General features: G+C 62.3%; 3 protein-coding genes across 3 annotated transcripts in view; all 3 read right to left on the bottom strand.

Annotated features, from left to right (window-relative positions):
• The window catches only part of LOC146420347 (low affinity immunoglobulin gamma Fc region receptor III-B-like), a 49549-nt gene that overhangs the window by 5165 nt on the left and 23130 nt on the right, over positions 1–21254 (bottom strand). The window lies entirely within an intron of this gene.
• The window catches only part of LOC146420348 (Fc receptor-like A), a 49343-nt gene continuing 35287 nt past the window's right edge, over positions 7199–21254 (bottom strand). The window contains exons 2-3 of the mRNA XM_085048410.1: positions 16174–16441; positions 7199–8410 (exon numbers count right to left, since the gene is read on the bottom strand). Coding sequence (XP_084904536.1) covers positions 7704–8363 — 660 coding nt within the window. The 5' untranslated portion in view covers positions 8364–8410; positions 16174–16441 and the 3' untranslated portion in view covers positions 7199–7703. The remainder of the gene's footprint in view (positions 8411–16173; positions 16442–21254) is intronic.
• Positions 13063–21254, bottom strand: part of LOC146420349 (Fc receptor-like protein 3) — an 11235-nt gene continuing 3043 nt past the window's right edge. The window contains exons 3-8 of the mRNA XM_085048418.1: positions 14411–15595; positions 13994–14290; positions 13826–13909; positions 13444–13465; positions 13276–13355; positions 13063–13188 (exon numbers count right to left, since the gene is read on the bottom strand). Of these exons, the coding sequence (XP_084904544.1) occupies positions 13079–13188; positions 13276–13355; positions 13444–13465; positions 13826–13909; positions 13994–14290; positions 14411–15595 (1778 nt within the window). The 3' untranslated portion in view covers positions 13063–13078. The remainder of the gene's footprint in view (positions 13189–13275; positions 13356–13443; positions 13466–13825; positions 13910–13993; positions 14291–14410; positions 15596–21254) is intronic.

Here is a 21254-nt window from a genome sequence, read left to right on the forward strand (position 1 = left end):
AACCTGAAAAACTCCTTTCCCCCACCCGTCCCTCCGGAGCCGGGGGCTTCTCCAGGGCTGCGGGGTGTCCCTCGTGTCCCCCGGGGTGTCCCTCGTGTCCCTCGGGGTGTCCCCAGCACCCCCTGCCGGCTCCGGACATTTCGGGTCACGCTGCGCTGGTCCCGCGCGGGTTTTCCCAAATCCGTGGGGCTCAGAGGGACAGAGGGGTGGTGGCCACGGGCGGGGAGGGGACAGGGCCAGCTGCCGGCAGCTAGGGAGTGGATGGGAAAGCCTCTGCGGATACTGGGAGCACTGGGAGGGGAAAGAGACCCCACATGGGACCTCCACACTGGTGGCCACCCCCTGTGTCCCACGGGAGCCAGGGGAGGGGACACACATGAGGGGTGGCCAGGGGAGGGGATCTCCAGTGCTCCCAGTGTCCACAGTGCCTCCAGTGTCCCCAGTGTCACAGCACATTGTCGTAGATGTCACCAGAGTCCTGCTGTCGCCCGTGGGGTCCTGGCAGCTCCGCATAGGTCACCTGGGGGGATGTGGCACGGGGGGGCCCTGCGAGAGGCAGTGACTGGGGCGGGTGACACCCATGGGTGACATGTCCTTGTCCCTGTCCCTGTCCCTAACACCCGTACTCACCCTCTGCCCTCGCGGTGCTCACGACCTGGGTGTAAAGCACCTCCTTATCCTCCGGGGGGGCCGAGGGGACCCTGCAGGGATAAAGGGGTGGCTGTGGCTGTGGCGTTGTGGGGGTGGGGATAAAAGGGGTTCAGGACTGCAGCCCCCCACTCACCTGTCCTCTGGCTTCCTGGTGGCTGCAAAAGAAAGAGGAGTGGGGTTGACAATGAGGTCCTTGGGGCCACTGAAACCTCCCAGGACCCTTGATTGCCCCCGGGACCCCTGAGCATCCCTGATGACCACCAAACCCCCTGAACCACCCCAAAACTTGGGATCCTCTGAGCCACCAGGGCACCCAAATATGGCAGAAAGGGGAGCCCTCCCAATTCCCGCAGGACCCCAGAAAAAAACCCAAAATCCCAACACCACCTCAAACCCCACAGGAGCCTAGCTAAGGTCACTGGGGACTCAGCTCCACCCAGGGAAGAGGCTGTGGGTGCTGCCACATTGCTCTCCCAGTCTAGGGGAGTTCCCATCCCTACCCATCCCCCAGTGTCACCCACCCGTGCGGTGCCACCAGCGCCAGCCCAGGATGGCAGCCAGGAGCAGAACCAGAAGCAACAGGGAACCACCAATGCCTGCGGCCATTGCTAGGGACAGAGAGGGACACATTGAGGTCACAAAGAACCCCAAAGTTCCTGCACTCCCCGTGACCCCCCGTGACCCCCACCTGTGACACCTCTGCCCCAGTGTCCCCGCGGTGTCACCTCCAGGGCCAGCTCTGGGCTGAGTGCCCGGAACACACGGTGCTCATCCAGCTGGTTGGTGGCCACGCACTGGTAGGTGCCAGAATGTCCCACATCGACGTCCCCAAGCTCCAGGAGGGGACCCTGGGCCACCTCCCACCCATTGTGCAGCCAAGTGAAGGTGACAGGTGCTGAGCCCACCTGCACCGAGCAGCGCAGGGTCACGGGGTCACCTGTGTGCACCTGGAGTGCCGGGGGGCCAGGGGTGATGGTGGCATTGGCCACGGGCACTGCGGGGACAGAGACGGAGCTGAGGCTGGGGGAGGGGCTGGCAACAGGTTTGGGTGGAGATGGAGGGAAATGAGGGCGCGATGGGGGATGCCGTGTTTGGGGTCACCCCCAGCCCGAGGGTCCTGGTCACCCAGGACTGTGACAATCAATGGGTCACTTTCAACCGTGCTGTCTCCGTCGCTGACCCGGCACTGGTAGTGGCCACTATCATTGTCCCCAACCTTGCTGAGTCCAGGCAGGGCCAGTGCCCAGCAGTGTCCCTGAGCCCTCCCCGTGCCAGGAGAAGGACAGGGGACCTGTCCCCGCTGCCACCGTGCAGCTCAGCACCAGGCTGTCACCCAGTGCCACCTGTCCCCCGGGAGGCTGCACCGACAGGGACACCGCTGATACTGGGATCCCTGTGAGAGGGGGACACCAGGGGACAGTGAGGGTCATGGGGAGGTTCAGAGCGGGGTCACTGTCACTGTCACTGTCACTGGCTTCGACTCTGACACCAGTGATTTTCTGAAGCTCACCCTGCCCTTGCAGCGATAGCTGCCACTGTGGTTCAGCTGCAGGGGGGACAGGGACAGCTCGGTCCCAGAGACTTTCCAGCTCAGTTCCTCCTCCTCGCAGTAGAAGGACACCGAGGTGACAGAGTAGCTCTCCCTGACCCGGCAGCGCAGTGTCACCGTGTCACCCTCCAGCAGCGGCTGCGCTGGCACCTGCAGCACCAACAGGTCTGGGGACAAGTGGGGACACATCACACCGGCATGTCCTGATGGCACCAGGACCCCCCACTGTGTCACCTCCAACACCCGAGGGGTCCCCGATTCCAGCAGGGAAGTCCCCTCACCTTGGGATGCTCTGGGATGTCCCCATGTGCAGGGGACAGGCTCTGGTCACACCAGGGAGGTGACCCAGGCAGCAGAGCTCACCCAGAGACCTCAGGGTCCCCGCGGGTGCCAGGCTGGGGACACAAACCTCCCTCACCGTTTGAGACCCTCACGGAGGGGCTGCGCCCAGTGCCGGGTTTGTCACACATGTAGGTGCCACTCTTGGAGACAGTGAAGCTGGCAGGTGCATTCGGCCACCAGCGATGCCCATTCTTGTACCAGGTGGTGCCACTGGGTGTCCCCGAACCCTGGCAGGTCAGTGTCACTCTGTCCCACAGCACCGCTGGTGTCCAGGGGGGATCCACGAGGAGCTGGGTGGTCTGAGCACCTGCGGGTGACAGGGGACACCAGACTGCCAGGACCAGTGTGTGGCTGGGGAGAACAGGGTGGGGATATGGCATCCCTTGGGGACTCACCAGCAAGGCTGAGGGTCTGAGCTGGAAGGGAGAAAGGACAGGGCTGGGTCAGGACAGTGATACCCAGGGCATGGGGTGTCCCCAAATTGTCCGTGTGGGGGCACCAGATAGGTACAGAGGTCTCAGGGATGGGGACACTGTGGCCACCCCAGGCTGATGCAGGACATGGGGACACAGGTCACTGCTACCAGCCCCAAAGCTCTTGTCCCCACCACCCCATGTGCCTGTCCTCTTGTCTCGGTCCCTTCCATCCCTTGTCCCCTTTCCCTGTCGCACACCTGCCCCAGTCTCATGCTGCCTGTCCCCACATTCCTGTCCCCACGTTCCTGTTCCACTTTTCCTGTTCCCCTGTTCCTGTCCCCACAGCCACTCCACAACCCAGTCACACCAGTCTCTCCCCCCAAGAACTGGCTCTGCAGGCATTGGGGACTTCAGAGATCCCACAGCCCCCCTATGCCCCCTACCCACTGCTCTCTGCCTCACCAGGGCCATCCCTGGGCTGTCACCCCTGTGCCCAGGGCTCCACCCCACAGCAGCAGTGCCACCTTCCCAGCCATCCCGCTGTCCCCGGCCATCCAGGCTGGCTGTCACACACTGCCGGGGCCACCTGTCCCTGTTGGTGGCTCTTGGGCCAAACGGGAAGGAAACGAGGTCACATCTCTTACTCAGGCGTGTTTGACACCTGGTGGGGACAGGCTGGCCACAAGCTGGGGGCAGGGTGGGGACGTGGCGGGTATATGGTGGGACAGGCTGGGGACATGGCAGGACACCGGATTCCCACGACTGGGGACACAAGGGGTGTGTAGAGCCAAAGATGGTGTCCCCAGTGGGATGGAGGTCCTGGGGGAATCAAGGTCCTGGGGGAAGGGAGGGTGCAGGGGATGGAATCAAGGGGAGGGGGCTCCTCGGCAATGGGGGTCCTGGGCCATGGAGATCCTGGGCAATGGCAGTCCCAGGCTGGGGGGACATAGGGAATGGGGGTGCCATGGTTGGGTTCCCAGGGCAATGGGGGTGCCAGGGATGGGCAGTGGCTGGGTGGGCATGTGGGTCACAGCTCCTGCACTGGGTGCCTCAGATGTTGGGGTGACCCAGGGCCCAGCACAGCCCCCTCGGGCTCCTCATGGCCTGGGGGTCACCCCAGGGGGATTCCGAGGGTCTCTGGCGCTGTGCCCCCTCCCCCACCCAGGCGCTTTTTCCTGTCTTTATTTCCATTTCTTCCCTTTTCCCCTCAAATTCTCACTGCCCCAATTCCTGTCTCGGCGATGTCAGGGAGCTCCTGAGCAGGGAAGGAACTGGGGAGACCCTGAGGAGGGGAAGAAGGGACTGAAGGAAGGAATGGGGGCTGTGGCGGAGTCAGACTGTGCCCCCCAACACTTTCACTTTCCCTTTCCTGCAGCAAAAGGAAGAAAATTGAATTTATCAACCATGATTGGGGGGCTGTGGGGGATGGGAGTGTCCAGCTGTGCCCCCAACACTCTCACTTCCCTTTCCGGCAGCAGAAGAAAGAAAATTGAATTTATCAACCATCGAATCAGAGCTGAAGAATGAGAAGTGAAACACACCTTAAACACACATTCCCCTCTCAGGCACTTCTCCAACGTGGGTTTCACAAGGGCTCACAGCACCCTTCAGGCATCCCCTACTGCACCGGGGGCTCCTGCAGGGCTGCAGGGAGGTCTCTGCTCCCCGGGGACACCACGGGCTCCAAGGAATCTCCACTCAGGCACCCGGAGCCCCTCGTTCCCCTCCTTCCTCCCTGCGCTCGCTGCCTGCAGGGTTGTTCCTCTCGCAGCCTCTGGCTCCTCTTGGCTGCTGCAATTCCATCGCTGCCATCCCTTGGATTTGCCTTTCCCAATTCTGGGGTGCTCTGCTCCTCCCTCCGCCCATTGCAGGGCACCCCCGAGTGCCGGAGCTGTTGGGGGCGTTGCCATAGCAACAGTCTATCCCGACATGTGGTGACAGTGGCTCCGGACACGCTGTCCCAGCCGCTCCGGACACATGGCCACCGTCGCTGCTGCAGCCCGGGACAGTCGCGCCACTCGCAGCGCCATGGCAGCGCCACCTGCCCCGGTGACCGAGCCCAGCACTCCGCTCCCGCAGGCCCGGCGGCTCCTGCCGGGCTCCCTGCTCTCCCCCAGCCTCCCGCTCCCTCCCTCCCGGCGCCCCCCGCCCGCCCCAGGGCTGAGCCCGGCCGAGGCTCCGCAGCAGCTGCGGGGCTCAGAGCCGCTCGGGGAGCGCCGGCTGCGGGGCTTTGGGCACCGGGGGGCACCGGGCAGGGCTGCGGCGGGGCTGGGCTGGGCTCGGGGGACACCTCAGGCTGTCCCCGGCTCCGTCCCGGGGCTCTCGGGGCTCTCGGTGCAGCTGCGAGTGAACCAGTCTGGAAATGCCGCAATTGATCATTTTTTCACCCTCCTCAGGGGACTGAGAGAGCCCCACATATCCTGCAAATCCCTCAAGGATCTGCTCACAACCTGACCTGGACCCTCCTCCTTCCCGAGCTGAACAGACAGAGCAGAACAAACAAACCCCATTTCTCCGCTTTAATCAAAAAGCTGAGTTTTGGGTCCAATAAGAGAGAAAACGGTCCTGTGCCCCCCGGGCAGTGGGGAATGGGCAGCCTCTTTGGGTACTGTGGAGTGGAGTAAGTGACCTGTGTGGAGACTCGATGTCCCTCAGTGCTGCCACTGTCCCTCAGTCTCCCCAGTGTCATAGCCCATTCTCGTAGGTGGCACTCGGGTCCTGCTGTCCCTCGCAGGGTCCCGACAGCTCCGCGTTGGTCACTTGTGGATCCCGAGGGGGGACAGTGACGGGGGAACGCCCTGGGGACCCTGCGAGAGACACCGGTTGTGGGGACCCTCGTGGAGGTGACAGCCATGGGTGTGACGTGTCCCTGTCCCTGTCGCTGTCCCTGTCCCTGTCCCTGTCCCCTCCCGTACTCACCCCCTGCCCTCTCGGTGCCCTCCATGGGGGTGTCCAGCACCTCCCCCTCCTCCGGGAGCTCCGGGGGGGCCCTGCGGGAATCAGGGGTTTCTGAGGGGGTCTGGGGAGAGGGGAAAGGGCAGTCATGGCCGGAGCCCCCCTCACTTGTCCTGGGACTTCCTGGAGGGTGCAGGGAAAAGGGGAGGAGGTGACTGAGGGGTCCCCGAGACCCCTGAACCTTCCTAGGACCTCGGGAACTCCAACCACCCACGAGATCCCCAAATCCCCACTGCAGCCCCGATTCCCACAGGACACTGATTCCCCCCTGGACCCCAGGAACACCTGAACCCCATGAAGTTCTGCACGACTGCAGTGTCCCCAGTGCTCCCGACCCCCTGAGCCTCTGAGCCCCAAGCCCGGCAGGGAGAGTAAACTCCCAAACTCACATAGGATCCCTGAAAGATCCCCCAACATCTAAGGATGACCCTCCAACCCCCCCAGGACCCCCAGCCAAGGTCACTGGGGGCTCTGTTTCCCCCAGCTCAGGAGCTCTGGGTGCTGCCCCATCTCTCCCCACACTCTGGGGGTTTCCCCTCACTCCAGGACCCCCAAATCCCCCACTGTCACCCACCCAGGCTGTGCCACCAGTGACAGCCCCCGATGACAGCCAGGAGCAGCACCAGGTACAGGAGGGTCCTGCCGACGTTCACAGCCACTGCTGGGGACACAGGGGGACACTGAGGTCATGCAGAACCCCGGGAGTGCTCAACTCCTCGTGACCCCGTATGACCCCACCTGTGCCCCAGTGTCCCTGCGGTGTCACCTCCAGGGCCAGCTCTGGGCTGAGCGCCCGGAACACATGGTGCTCATCCAGCTGGTTTGTGGCCTTGCACTGGTAGGTGCCAGAATGTCCCACATCGATGTCCCCAAGCTCCAGGAGGGGACCCTGGGCCACCTCCTGCCAATCGCGTAGCCAGATGAAGGTGACAGGTGCTGAGCCCACCTGCACCGAGCAGCGCAGGGTCACGGGGTCACCTGCGTGCACCTGGAGTGCTGGGGGGCCAGGGGTGATGGTGGCATTGGCCACGGGCACTGCGGGGACAGAGACGGGGTTGAGGGTGGGGGAGGGGCTGGCATCAGGTGTGGGGGGAGGGGGGCAATGGGGCAGATGGGTGGGAAGGGTGGAATTGGGGATGTGGTTAGTGGGATCTCCCCCAACCCCAGTGCCCCACTCACCCAGGACGGTGACATTCAGAGTGGGGCTCTCGGCCATGCTGTCCCCGTTGCTGGCCCGACACTGGTAGTGGCCACTGGTAGTGGTCATTGACCGCAATGTGGCGCAGCTCCAGGCGGGGACCAGTGCCCAGCAGTGTTCCCGAGCCCTCCCGGTGCCAGGAGAAGGACAGGGGACCTGTCCCCGTGGCCACTGCACAGCTCAGCACCAGGCTGTCACCCAGTGCCACCTGTCCCCCGGGGGGCTGTGCTGACATGGACACCCCTGAGAGTGGGACCCCTGCAGGATGGGGACACCAGGGGACAGTGAATGACTTGGGGAAGGGGCATCAGAGAGAAGTGGGAGGACCCCAGTGAGGCAGATATGGGCTAGGCTTAGAAAGTGATGGAAGGGACCCAAGGGAGTGATGGGGGGGAATCAGGGAATGGACGTCTGGAGAGCGATGGGGGGACCCTGGGAGGTGTCTGGGGACCCAGAGGGTGTTGCTCGAGGACCAGGGGAGCATGGGGGAACCTCAGAGGCAGGTGGGTGGACCCAAGAAGGGGAGAGAGGATCCGGTGAAGGGTGAGGGGACTGGGAAAGGACACAGAAAGATATGAAGTGACCCGAGTAGTCATGGGGACACCCAGGCAGGGCTGGGGTACCCGGGGAGGCTGTGGGGGTTGCCGTGCCCATCCCCGCACTCACTGCGCACCGTGACGCGGAGCCGGGCGCTGCTCTTCCGCACGGCCCCCCCCTCGGAGCGCACCTCGCAGCTGTAACTGCCCGAGTGGGAGACGCCCACGGCGGGCAGCAGGAGCTGCGGGGACACCTGCGGGCCCCCCAGCAACTGCCCGTCCCGGTAGAAGAGGTGCAGGAGAGGGGCTCGGGGCCGCAGGGGGCTGGGGGTGCTGAGGCAGCTGAGATTCAGGGGGGACCCCTCGGTGGGCTCAGGGGAACCCTCCAGCTCCAGCACCGGCACCGGGAAGAGCTCTGGGAAGGAGATGGGAGTGGACGGTAGTGATCCCGAGTGTGCTGGGGAGAGGCTGTGGGGCTGTGGGGTTTTGGGGTGCTCACCATGCACTGTCACTGTCACCACCTTCGACAGCTGCCACCACGAATTCCAGTTTTTCACCCAACCCATGCAGTGGTAGCCACCAGTGTCATTCACCGTCAAGGGGGACAGGGACAGCTCGGTCCCATCGAGAGGCCCCCTCAGATCATTCCAGTCATGGTAGAATTGCACCCCAGTGACTGATTTGTCCCCCGAGCCCCGACAGCACAGTGTCACCATGTCCCCCTCCAGCAGCACCTGTGCTGGAACCTGCAGCACCAATGAGTCTGGGGGACGAGTAAGGACACATCACACTGGGGGGTTCCTGATGGCTCCGGGAGTGTCCCAGGTGTCCCCAAATCCCACAGGATGTCCCCTTGCACTGGGATGCTCTGCGACATCCCCATGTGCAGGGAACAGGCTCTGGTCACACGAGGGGTGTGACCCAGGATGCAGAGCTCACCCAGAGTCCTCGGGTGCCAAGCTGGGGACACAAACCTCCCTCACCGTTTACAACAGTCACGGTGGGGCTGAGTCCCGTGCCAGGTCGGTAACACATGGAGGTGCCAATCTCGGTGACATGGAATTGGTGGAGTCCCTCCTTTTTCCACCAACGCTTCCCATCCTTGTACCAGGTGGTGTCACTGGATGTCCCCGTGCCCTGGCAGGTCAGTGTCACTCTGTCCCACAGCACTGCTGGTGTCCAGGGGGGATGCACGAGGAGCTGGCTGGTCTGGGCACCTGCGGGTGACAGGGGACACCAGCCTGCCAGGGCCACCATGGGGCTGGGGACAGCAGGGTGGAGACATGGCATCCCCCGAGGACTCACCAGCGAGGCTGAGGGTCTGGGCTGGAAGGGAGAAGGGACAGGGCTGGGTGGGGGTGGCACCATGAGGACAGTGGCACCTAGTGGAGCGGGTGTGGGAGCTGTCCCCAAACTATCCCTGTGGGAACACACAGAGATATTGGGGGAGGGGACACCTCAGCCACCCTCAGCTGGCATAGGCGACCCCCACCACCCCATGGCCCATCTGCATGGTGCTTGCCCCATTGTCCCTGTCCCCCTGTCCCTGTGCCCACACCTGCCCCAGCCCCATGACGCCTCCCCACGTTCCAGTGCCAAGACTCCTGTCCCTTCCTCTTGTCACAACATCCCAGTCCCCCCATTCCTGACTCATTCTTCCTGTCCCCACAGCCACCTCACAACCCCAGTCACACCAGTGTTCACCCCCACAGACTGGCTCTGGTGGCATTGGGGACCTCAGAGGACCCTGCTGCCCCCCTGTGCCCCGTCCCCACCGCTCGCTGCATTGCCAGGGCCATCCCTGGGGCATCAGGCCCGTGCCCAGGGCACTCACCCCACAGGAACAGTGCCATCTTCCTGGCCATCCTGGTGTCCCCAGCCATCCAGGCTGGCTGTCACACACTGCCAGGGCCACCTGTCCCCGGGTGGTGGCTCTTCAGCCAGAGCAGAAGGAAGTGAGGTCACATCTTGTCCCCACATGTAGGTGGCCCTTGGTGGGGGCAGGGTTGGTAACAGGCTGAGCACATGATGGGGACATGGTGGCAACATAGCAAGGATATGCTGGGACATGCTAGGACACAGTGGGGACATGGGAGACCCAGGAGTGGGGGCTCAGAGGACCTGGGGAGCCAAGGATGGGTGTCCCAGGGAATTGGAGTGTCCCAGGGAATTGGGGTGTCCCAGGAATAGGGTTAGGGAAAAGGGATCCCACGGGAATAGCGGCTGAAGAAGCAGAGGTTTCCTGGGAGGGCAATCACAGGAGATTGGGGTCCTGGGGAATGGGCAGGGGGGCCAAGGGTGGGGGTCCAAAGGGACCATTGTCACTCCTGTCCTCTCAGCCCCTCCCCGGGTCTGAGACGGAAAAGTCCCTCCAGCTGAGCTGGGACTGCCCTGCTGACCCTGTCCCCCCTTTAGGGGATTCCCTTGTCCTTCCCCCACCCCAGCCTGGGGCTCTTTCCTCTCTTCATTTCCCTTTCTTGTTTCGGAGGCGGGGCTGCCCTGCCGAGTGACACAGCCCGGGGGGGGGTCCTGTCCCTGCCCTCTGCCGCTGCTGCCAGCAGAGCGGGGACTGCGTGAGCTCGGGGCTGTCACCGTGGGAGGAGTCAGTGCCGGTGACAGCGATGGTGACAGTGAACAGCCAGAACCCCACAGATCACACCCCAATGCCCCACAGCCCCTACCCAACAGACTGGGCATCATCAAGGTCCCCCCCTTGAGCTTGGGGACATCGATGTGGGACATTCTGGCACATACCAGTGCGTGGCCACCAACCAGCTGGACAGGCACCGCATGTTCCGGGCGCTCAGCCCAGAGCTGGCCCTGGAGGTGACACTGCGGGGACACTGGGGCACAGGTGGGGTCACACGGGGTCATGGGGGATTGCAGGATCCCCACGGTGACAGGTGACCCTGCTGTGACCCCTTCTGTCCCCAGCGGTGGCCGTGGGTGCTGTCAGGACCCTCCTGTTCCTAATTCTGCTCCTGGCTGTCATCAGGGGCTGTCACTGCTGGACTGGAGAATTGGACACTGAGGGAAAGGGACTGAAAGGCTGTGGGTTTTGGGAATTGTGCCGTAATGCCATGAGAGGTGCTGTTGTGGAGCTGAAAATCGGCTGGGGGGTGGGTGCTTCCTTCCTTCCATTCGGGACTGGGGAGAGCAGTGGTGTGTGTGTTGCACAGGGTGTGTGTCTGGCCAGGACACTGCTGCACTGCCCCTCGGCACTGCGATCAGAGCTGCAGCCTTCACCGCTTCTGCCCACTGCCGGTGGAGCTGCCGGGACTGATTGGTGCTGAGAGATTGCAAAAGGAGCGATTTCCCCTCTTTGCTCTGCCCGAGGCTGCCATGGCTGCCGAGGGGATCCCGCTTGGATTGCAGTGCCCCCTGCTGGTCTGAGTGTGCCCTGCAGCGCCCCCAGCTGTCCTGAGCGATCCCTGCAGCGCCCCCTGCTGGCCGTGGTCATATTGACACCAAATAAGGAAAAACAGCTCTCAGCAGGTTGGAAGCTTCTGTTATTGTGTTGTTTGATCCCTTCTGTTCTCTTTATTTTCTAGTAAAGAACCGTTCTTCCTTTTTCTACAGTTAGGCCTGGAAGCCCTGAAATTTTCAAAGTTATAATAATTTGGAGCGAGGCATCTTCTTTCCATTGTAAGATTATTCCCACCCTCCTTGGCAGACATTTGTCTTTTAAACCAAGACAGCTGCCAAATCCAGGGTTCCAGTGTGGATGGGACACACATTCCAAGAGAAAGCAGGGTCAGACATGTGACCACTTCATGCTCTGCCTTTTAAGCCCCTGGGCCACCATGGGCCCTCCCCCCAGGTGGGACTTCCAGTCACTTGGCCACTCAGGAGTTGGGTTGGACAGAGCATCACACTGTCCCCAGTGTGCCATGGCTGACAGACTGACGGACACACAGGACCCTATCACACCCAACATAAGGCCTGACCAACCCCCTATCACACACAGGTGTTCCAAAATGTCTCCAGACATCAAACTGCTCCTGTCTCTGACAGCCCACCCTGTGCCATGGATTGATCCCAACTGCCCTGGAAAAGGGGTATGAGAGGTTGGGGAGCCTTGGAATTTTTTTCTCCATTCCTGTTACTAAGCATCAAATAGCTGGGTGATTAGAGCCATCAACTCTTTTGTAAGAGACAAAAGGGTGTGCTTGGGCTGGGCAGGGTGAGGCAGGAACTGGCCATTGGAACTGGCACTCTGGTCATCCGGACACCGAGAGGAGAGGCTGCTCTTTGCTTCTGGCTGCGACCACAGGAAAATCCAGCTGTGCTCTGCCTTTCTCCTCTTGGCTGGGTGAGCTTAGATTTAACCTCTTTCCCACTGGGAAGTGCGCTTTTCCCTGGCTGCATTTTCTCACAGCAGTTGACAGGGGGTCTGGCTGTCCCTGCCGCCCTCCCCGCTCTGCCGCACAAGACTGCAGTGTCTGCTGTGACTGCAGAGCTCTTGCTACCTCGCTGGCTAGCCGGGGAGAGCCAGCTCCTGCCCCTGCCGCCCTGCTCGTCGCTCCGAGCTGTTTCCTGCCCTGCCTGCTTTCTCAGCCTCTTCTGCCATTATCAGCTGTCTGAGGCTGACCTGACCCTGCGCCACAGCGCCACCTGCAGCCGCTCGGCAGTCATCGCACCTGCCCTGCCCGACCGGGAGCTCAACAGCGCCCCTGCTGCTTGCAACCATGATTACACCACATGGGAAAAGGCTCGGCAGCTCAAAAGTCATCTGCCATTGGTTTCTGGGTCTATTGGTGGTTGCTATTATTGTTACTGCTTGTTTATAGATACTAGTAAAGAACTGATATTCCTTTTCCCATACCTTTGCCTGAAATCCCTTGATTTTCAAAATTGAAATAATTCAGAGGGAGGGGAAATCACATTCTCTGTCCTAAGGGAGGTTTCAACCTCTCTTAGCAGACACCTGTCTTTCAAACTGAGACAGGGGGAAACTCCGGAATGCCCACAGTGCCTTGGTGACATCATAGTGTGGGGGAACACAGCAGAGGAGGGTTTGGAGACAGAGGAGAAGAGAATCCCGAGCCTCCTGAAGGCTGCTTTGGCCATCAAAGCAATGAAGGTCCACCTGCCAGGTTCCTTCTGGTAGGGGAATCGTGCTGGGGGCAGCATGTGGGGTTTGTTCCTTGTTGGGCCTTTCCCTGGATATCATTCCTTTTCTGACCCTTTTGATTCTGAATCTTGTTGCTGTTGCTGTTGGTTTTCTTGTGTCATTGCTGTTTGCAGGAAATTGTTCTTCTCTCAGCCCTTTGGCATCTCTGCCTTTTGTGCCTCACCTGGTGGGGGGGGGGTCAGCAGCCCCTGGTTTATAGGGGAAGCACACAGAGGTGTTGGTGCCCATGGGTGGGGATCTCCCCAGTGTCACCCAGTGCTCCCAGTGTCCCCCCATGCCCCCCAGTGTCCCCCATTGTCACAGCACATTCTCATAGATGTCACTGGATTCCCGCCGTTGCCCATGGGGTCCTGGCAGCTCTGCATAGGTCACCTGGGGGTCCTGGGGTGGGGTGATGCTGGGGGACCCTGAAAGAGACACCAGTTTGGGGGGACCAAGGTAGGGAGTGACACCTGTGGGTGACGTGTCACTGTCACCTCCCAACCTGTACTCACTGCCTGTCTGCTTGGTGATCACAACATGGCTGTACAGCACCTCCTCCTCCTCTGGGGGGGCTGGGGGCTCCGGGGGGACCCTGCTGGGATAAGGGGGTGTGTGGGAGGAGATGGAGAATTGTGGGGCTGGGGGTAAAAGGGGGGTCATGGCTGGAGCCCCCAACTCACCTTTCCTGGTGCTTCCTGGCTGCTGCAAAGGAAAGAGTGAGGGGTGACTGTGGGGTCCCAGGGCCATGACCACACTCAGGAATCCTGAACCCTCACAGGACCCTCAGTTCCCACCAGGATCCCTGAGTATCCCTGAAGGGCCCCAGAATTCATGAACCCCCACAGTGTCACCAACCAACTCAGGCTCAAAATACCAAAGCCCTCCAAACTCCCCCACGACCCCTGAAAGAATCCCAGCAACCCTGCACAACCCTCCAGCATCTCCCCAAACCCTACAGGAACCCAGCCAAGGTCACTGGGGGCTCAGCCCCACCCCAAGTCAGGCTATAGACCCCCAAATCCTACAGCTCCCAGAGACCCCCATGACCCCATTGTCACCCACCCAGGTGGTGCCACCGGCGCCAGGCCAAGATGACAGCCAGTAGCAGAACCAGAAACAACAGGGAACCACCAACCCCTGCGGCCACTGCAGAAAAGAGACAGAGACACATTGGGGTCACCTGTCATCCCAGGGGTCCTGAACCCCCAGAGCGACTCCATATGACCCCACCTGTGCCCCAGTGTGTCCGCGGTGTCACCTCCAGGGCCAGCGCTGGGCTGCGAGCCTGGAACATGCGGTGCTCATCCAGCTGGTTGGTGGCCACGCACTGGTAGGTGCCAGAATGTCCCACATTGATGTCCCCAAGCTCCAGGAGGGGACCCTGGGCCACCTCTAGCCCATCGTGCAGCCAGGTGAAGGTGACAGGTGCTGAGCCCACCTGCACCGAGCAGCGCAGGGTCACGTTGTCACCTGTGTGCACCTGGAGTGCCGGGGGGCCAGGGGTGATGGTGGCATTGGCCACGGGCACTGCGGGGACAGAGACGGGGCTGAGGGTGGGGGAGGGGATGGCATCAGGTGTGGGGGGAGGGGATGGGGGGATGACAATATCATGGGTGGGATCCTTCCCAGCCCAAGGGTCTCACTCACCCAGGACTGTGACAATCAATGGGTCACTTTCAACCGTGCTGTCCCCATCGCTGACCCGGCACTGGTAGTGGCCACTGTCCTTGTCCCCAACGTGGCTCAGCTCCAGGTGGGGGCCAGTGCCCAGCAGTGCCCCTGAGCCCTCCCGGTGCCAGGAGAAGGACAGAGGACCTGTCCCCGTGGCCACCGCACAGCTCAGCACCAGGCTGTCACCAAGTGCCACCTGTCCATTGGGTGGCTGTGCTGACAAGGACACCCCTGATACTGGGATCCCTGTGAGAGGGGGACAGCAGGGGACAGTGACGGACTGGGGACACCAGGGGAGAGCAGGGGACAGCAGGGGACAGGGAGGGATATGGGGACAGGGAGTGACAGGGGGAGGGTCAGAGAGGGGTGGGAGGACCCCAGGGAGGGAGAAGGGGGCACAGAAATGGGGCGGAACCTGGGAAGAGACCCCAGTGAGGATGGGGGATTCAGGGCAGAGACACATGGAGAGGGATGGGGGAACTCCAGGGAGGGCTGTGGGGAACCAGACGGTTATGTGGGGACCTGGGGACCATGGGGGGACCTCAGAGTGGGAGGGAGGGGAGCCGGGGAGGTTGCCAGGGAGGGATAGGGGTACCCAGACACGGGTGGGGAACCCGGGATGGGACCCGAGAAAGGATTGGGAGACCCAGGAAGGAACCAGGGAAGGGATGAAGGTCTCCAGGTGGGGCTGAGCAGACCCAAGGAGGATGCTGGGGAAGAATGGGGAGACCCGAGGCATGGAGGGTGTGATCTGGGGAGAGACCTGTGAAGGGCTGGGGGGAGCCAGGAAAGGTGTCAGGGAGGGCTGGGGGGACACGGGCAGAGCTGGGGTACCCGGGGAGGCTGTGGGGTTGCCGTGCCCATCCCCGCACTCACTGCGCACCGTGACGCGGAGCTGGGCGCTGCTCTTCCGCACGGCCCCCCCCTCGGAGCGCACCTCGCAGCTGTAACTGCCCGAGTGGGAGACCCCCACGGCAGGCAGCAGGAGCTGCGGGGACCCCTGCGGGCCCCCCAGCAACTGCCCGTCCCGGTAGAAGAGGTGCAGGAGGGGGGCTCGGGGCCGCAGGGGGCTGGGGGTGCTGAGGCAGCGGAGATTCAGGGGGGACCCCTCGGTGGGCTCGGGGGGACCCTCCAGCTCCAGCACCGGCACTGAGAAGAGCTCTGGGAAGGAGATGGGAGACAGGGTAGTGACCCCGAGTGTGCTGGGGACAGGCTGTGGGGCTGTGGGGTTTTGGGGTGCTCACCATGCACTGTAACTGTCACCACCTTCGACCGCTCCCACTTCGACTTCCAGTTTTTCACCCAACCCATGCAGTGGTAGCCGCCGGTGTCATTCTCCTTCAAGTGGGACAGGGACAGCTCGGTCCCATCGAGAGGCCCCCTCAGATCGTTCCCATCACGGTAGAATTGCACCCCAGTGACCACTTTGTCCCACGAGCCCCGACAGCGCAGTGTCACTGTGTCCCCCTCCAGCAGCGCCCACGCTGGCACCTGCAGCACCAATGAGTCTGGGGGACGAGTAAGGACACGTCACACTGGGGGGTTCCTGATGGCACCAGGAGTGCCCCAGGGGTCCCCAAATTCAACAGGAGATCCCCTTACACGGGGATGCTCTGGGATGTCCCCATGTGCAGGGGACAGGTTCTGGTCAAATGAGGGGTGTGACCCAAGAAGCAGAGCTCACCCAGAACCCTCGGGGACCCTGCAGGTGCCGGGCTGGGGACACAAAACTCCCTCACCTTTTAGGACAGTCACAGTGGGGCTGAGTCCTGTGCTGGGTTGGTGACACTCATAGGTGCCACTCCTGGTGACATAGAGTTGATGGAGTCTATCCTTTTTCAACCAGAGCTTCCCATCCTTGTACCAGGTGGTGTCACCAGATGTCCCCAAGCCCTGGCAGCTCAGTGTCACTCTGTCCCACACCACCGCTGGTGTCCAGGGGGGATCCACGAGGATCTGGGTGGTCTGGGCACCTGCGGGTGACAGGGGACACCAGGGGACACCAGCCTGCCAGAGCCACTGCAGGACTGGGGACAGGGGGCAGGGACATGGCATCCCCCGAGGACTCACCAGCAAGACTGAGGGTCTGGGCTGGAAGGGAGAAGGGAGAGGGTCTGAGTGGGGGTGACAGCGCAGGGACAGCGACACACGCGGACACTGTGTGTGGGGCTGTCCCCGAGCTGTCCCCATGGGGACACCAGTTCTGGTGGGAATGTGCTCGGGGACTGTCCCCAGCAGGGCTGGAGAGGCTCCCAGGGGACATGTCTGTGTCACAGCCGACCACATGCCACATCCGTGCGACACGGAGGCCTCGGGGACACTGCGGCCACTTCGGGCTGGAGGCGGACATGGCTACATCCCAGACATGGGGACAGTGTGACCATCCCGGAAATGGGGACCACTGGGACCACCCTGGGCATGGGGACACCATGGCCACCCTGGGCTGGCACAGGTCACCTTCACCAGCCCTGGCACAGCCCCTGTCCCCACAGCCACATCCACACCGTGCTTGTCCCCTCGTCTCCTTATCTCTGCATCCCTGTCCCCAGTCCCTGTCCCCACAGCTGCCCCAGCCCCATGGTGCCACTCCCCACATCCCTGTCCCCCAGTCCCTGTCCCCAGAGCCCTGGTCACACTGCAGGGCCACTGCCTTTGTACCCCACTGGCTCTGCTGGCCTTGGGGACATCAGGGGACCCCGTTACCCCCCATGTCCCCTCCCCACCAGTCTGTGCCTCACTCACCCCACAGGAGCAGTGTCACCTTCCCAGCCATCCTGGTGTCCCCAGCGAGCCAGGCTGGCTGTCACACACACTGCCAGGGCCACCTGTCCCCAGCGTCGTGGGTCTTGAGACAAAGAGGAAGGAAGAGAATTTACATCTTGTCCCCATGTGTTGGTGGCACAGGGTGGGGGCTGGGTGGCAGCAGGGTGGGGACATGGTGGGACATGATGGGACATGGTGGGATAAGGTGGGAACGTGGAGGGACACTGTGGGGACACAGCAGGAACATGGTGGAACATGTGGGTACACAGCAGGGACGTGGGGGTGATGGTGGGGACATACTGGGACATACTGGGACAGGGTAGGGACATGGTGTGACACTGTGGGGACACAGCAGGGACATGGGAGTGAAGGCGGGACACAGCAGGGACAGGGTGGGACATGGTGGGGACATGATATGACATTGTGGGGACACAGCGGGGACATGGGGGGACATAGGGTGACATGGGAAGACATGATGAGGACACATGAGGGACATGCCGGGACATGGTGCGACAGGGTAGGGACATGGTATGACACTGTGGGGACACAGAAGGGACAAGGGTGTGTCCCAGAAGTGGGGGGCTCAGGGAATGGGGGGGGTCCAGGAATGGAGGTCCTCATTGGTGGGGGATCCCAAGGACCATTGTCCCCCTGTGCCCATGTCCACTCCCCAGGACTATGAGAGAAAATTTCCTCCAGCTGAGCTGGCAGGGCCCTGCTGCTGACCCCCCCCTTTTTCTGGGGTTCCCCAAACCTCTTGCCACTCCAAATTTGGGGCTTTTTCCTTTCTGTATTTCCCCTTTTTTCCACCTGGGAGGGACCTCCCTTGGGAGTGACACAGCCCTGGGGAGTCTGTCTTAGGGGGGCTGTCCTTGGTGAGACACTGGGGACAGCTCTGGTGGTGGGGAGGGTGTGACACAGCCCGGGAGGTGTCCCTGTCCTTGTCCCTGTTCTTGTCCCTATCCCTGTCCCCCCCGTAGTGACACCACAGTGGAGGAGTCATGAGCTCGGGGATGTCCCCGTGGGAGGAGTCAGTGGCAATGACAGTGACAGTGACAGTGACAGTGACAGTGCCACCTCTGCCCATCACCCCATGACCCCTGATTCCTGTGAACCTCCAGCCCTGGATTTGAGACCCCTGGACCTCTGGGAATGACCACGAGGCTAATGGACCCCAAAATCCCTGGACCCTTGATCCCTGTGACCCCCTGACCCTGGCAGTGACACCCCTGGAGCCCCCAAGGCCGCTGAGTCCCCTGGCATTGGTGGTGACACTCCTGTACCCCCAAAACCCCTGGAACCCCTGGACCCCTGAACGCCCTGGCCCTGGTGGTGACACCCATGGATCCCTTGTTGGAAAATATACCAGTTTAAAAATCTTTTAATCAGGGGTTTTGTTTGCCTTTTACCCCTAGGTGGGGATGAAATTATTTCTGTGGCACATCCTGGCCAGAACAAAATCCTGGCCAGAAAATAAAGTGATGCCTTGACTCTCTAACATTAAAAAATGTTGGAGAGTTTTTTGTTCTTCCCATAGTTTCAGTGACAACAGGATGGGGATGCCATGGGAATGGGGGACCCTGTGGAAATCAGAGAAGTGGGGTAATTGGGCATCCATGGTTTGGGATCAAGGGGAGGGAGGTCCTGGAGAATGGAGATCCCAGGCAATGGCAGTCCCACGATTGGGGGATGTAAGGAATGGTGTCCCCATGGTTGGGTTCCCAGGGCAATGGGGGTGCCAGGGATGGGCAGTGGCTGGGTGGGCATGTGGGTCACAGCTCCTGCACTGGGTACCTCAGATGTTGGGGTGACCCAGGGCCCAGCACAGCCCCCTCGGGTTGCTCAAGGCCTGGGAGTCACCCCAGGGGGTTTCCAGGGTGCTCTGTCTAGGTGCCTTCCAACCTTGCCCAGGTGCTTATTCCTCTCTTTATTTCCATTTCTTCCCTTTTTCCCCTCAATTTCGCACTGCCCCAGTTCCTGTCTCGGCGATCCCGGGGACCTCCTGAGCAGAGATTGGGTTTGGGGAACCCTGAGGAGGGGGAGAAGGGAGTTCAGGGAGGGTAGGGGGCCATGGGGGATGGGGGTGTCCGGCTGTGCCCCCAACACTTTCACTTTCCCTTTCCTGCAGCAGAAGGAAGAGGCTGTTTGTGCTCAGAGTCACACGGGGGGTGACAGGTTCTGTCCTGGGGGACACAGCCAGGGGGTTCTGTCCTGGGGACAAGAGTGGAAATACCGAGCAGCGGCTCTGCCCTGCGGCCGTGCTGGGGCTGAGGGTGACCCCGGCTGGATGGCCACAGTGGCTCCGGACACGCTGTCCCAGCCGCTCCGGACACATGGCCACCGTCGCTGCCGCAGCCCGGGACAGTCGCGCCACTCGCAGCGCCATGGCAGCGCCACCTGCCCCGGTGACCGAGCCCAGCACTCCGCTCCCCCAGGCCCGGCGGCTCTTGCCGGGCTCCCTGCTCTCCCCCAGCCTCCCGCTCCCTCCCTCCCGGCGCCCCCCGCCCGCCCCAGGGCTGAGCCCGGCCGAGGCTCCGCAGCAGCTGCGGGGCTCAGAGCCGCTCGGGGAGCGCCGGCTGCGGGGCTTTGGGCACCGGGGGGCACCGGGCAGGGCTGCGGCGGGGCTGGGCTGGGCTCGGGGGACATTTCAGGCTGCCCCCGGCTCCGTCCCGGGGCTCTCGGGGCTCTCGGTGCAGCTGCGAGGGAACCAGTCTGGAAATGCCCCAATTGATCATTTTGTCACCCTCCCCAGGGGACTGAGAGAGCCCCAAAAATCCTGCAAATCCCACAAGGATCTGCTCACAACCTGACCCGGACGCTCCTCCTTCCCGAGCTGAACAGACAGAGCTGAACAAACAAACCCCATTTCTCCGCTTTAACCAAAAAGCTGCGCTTGGAGTGCAATCAGAGGGAAAAGGGTCCTGTGCCCCCCTGGCAGTGGGATGGGAATGGGGAGCGCTGGGGGTGCTGTGGAGGGGAGGATGTGACCCCTGGGGAGACTCGATGTCCCTCAGTGCCGCCAGTGTCCCTCAGTCCCCGCAGTGTCACAGCACATTCTCGTAGGTGGCACTCGGGTCCTGCTGTCCCTCGCAGGGTCCCGACAGCTCCGCGTTGGTCACTTGTGGATCCCGAGGAGGGACAGTGACGGGGGAACGCCCTGGGGACCCTGCGAGAGACAGCGGTTGTGGGGACTCTCGTAGGGGTGGCAGCCGTCGGTGACGTGTCCCTGTCCCTGTCCCTGTCTCTGTCTCCTCCCGTACTCACCCCCTGCCCTCTCGGTGCCCTCCGTGAGGGTGTCCAGCACCTCCCCCTCCTCCGGGGGCTCCGGGGGGCCCTGCGGGGATCAGGGGTGTCTGAGGGGGTCTGGGGAGAGGGGAAAGGGCAGTCATGGCCGGAGCCCCCCTCACCTGTCCTGGCACTTCCTGGAGGCTGCAAGGATAAGGGGAGGAGGTGACTGTGGGGTCCCCGAGACCCCTGAACCTTCCTGGCACCTTGGGAGCTCCAACCACCCATGGGACTCTCAAATTCCCACGGGACCCCAAATCCCCACTGCAGCCCCGATTCCCACAGGACACTGATTCCCCCCTGGACCCCAGGAACTCCTGAACCCCATGAAGTTCTGCACCACCACAGTGTCCCCAGTGCTCCCGACCCCCTGAGCCTTTGAGCCCCAAGTCCGGCAGGGAGGGGAAACACCCAAACTCTCATAGGATCCCTGAAAGATTCCCCAACATCAGAGGATGACCCTCCAACACCACCCAGGACCCCCAGCCAAGGTCACTGGGGGCTCAGTTTCCCCCAGCTCAGGAGCTCTGGGTGCTGCCCCATCTCTCCCCACACTCCGGGGGTTTCCCCTCACTCCAGGACCCCCAACCCCCCATTGTCACCCACCCGGGCGGTGCCACCAGTGACAGCCCCCGATGACAGCCAGGAGCAGCACCAGGTACAGGAGGGTCCTGCCGACATTCACAGCCACTGCTGGGGACACAGGGGGACACTGAGATCACCCAGAAACCCGGGAGTCCTCAAATCCCCAGTGACCCCATGTGACTCCACC

Source organism: Lichenostomus cassidix, unplaced genomic scaffold, assembly GCF_008360975.1.
Source record: "Lichenostomus cassidix isolate B80296 unplaced genomic scaffold, HeHo_3.0 HiC_scaffold_852, whole genome shotgun sequence".
Taxonomy (NCBI): domain Eukaryota; kingdom Metazoa; phylum Chordata; class Aves; order Passeriformes; family Meliphagidae; genus Lichenostomus; species Lichenostomus cassidix.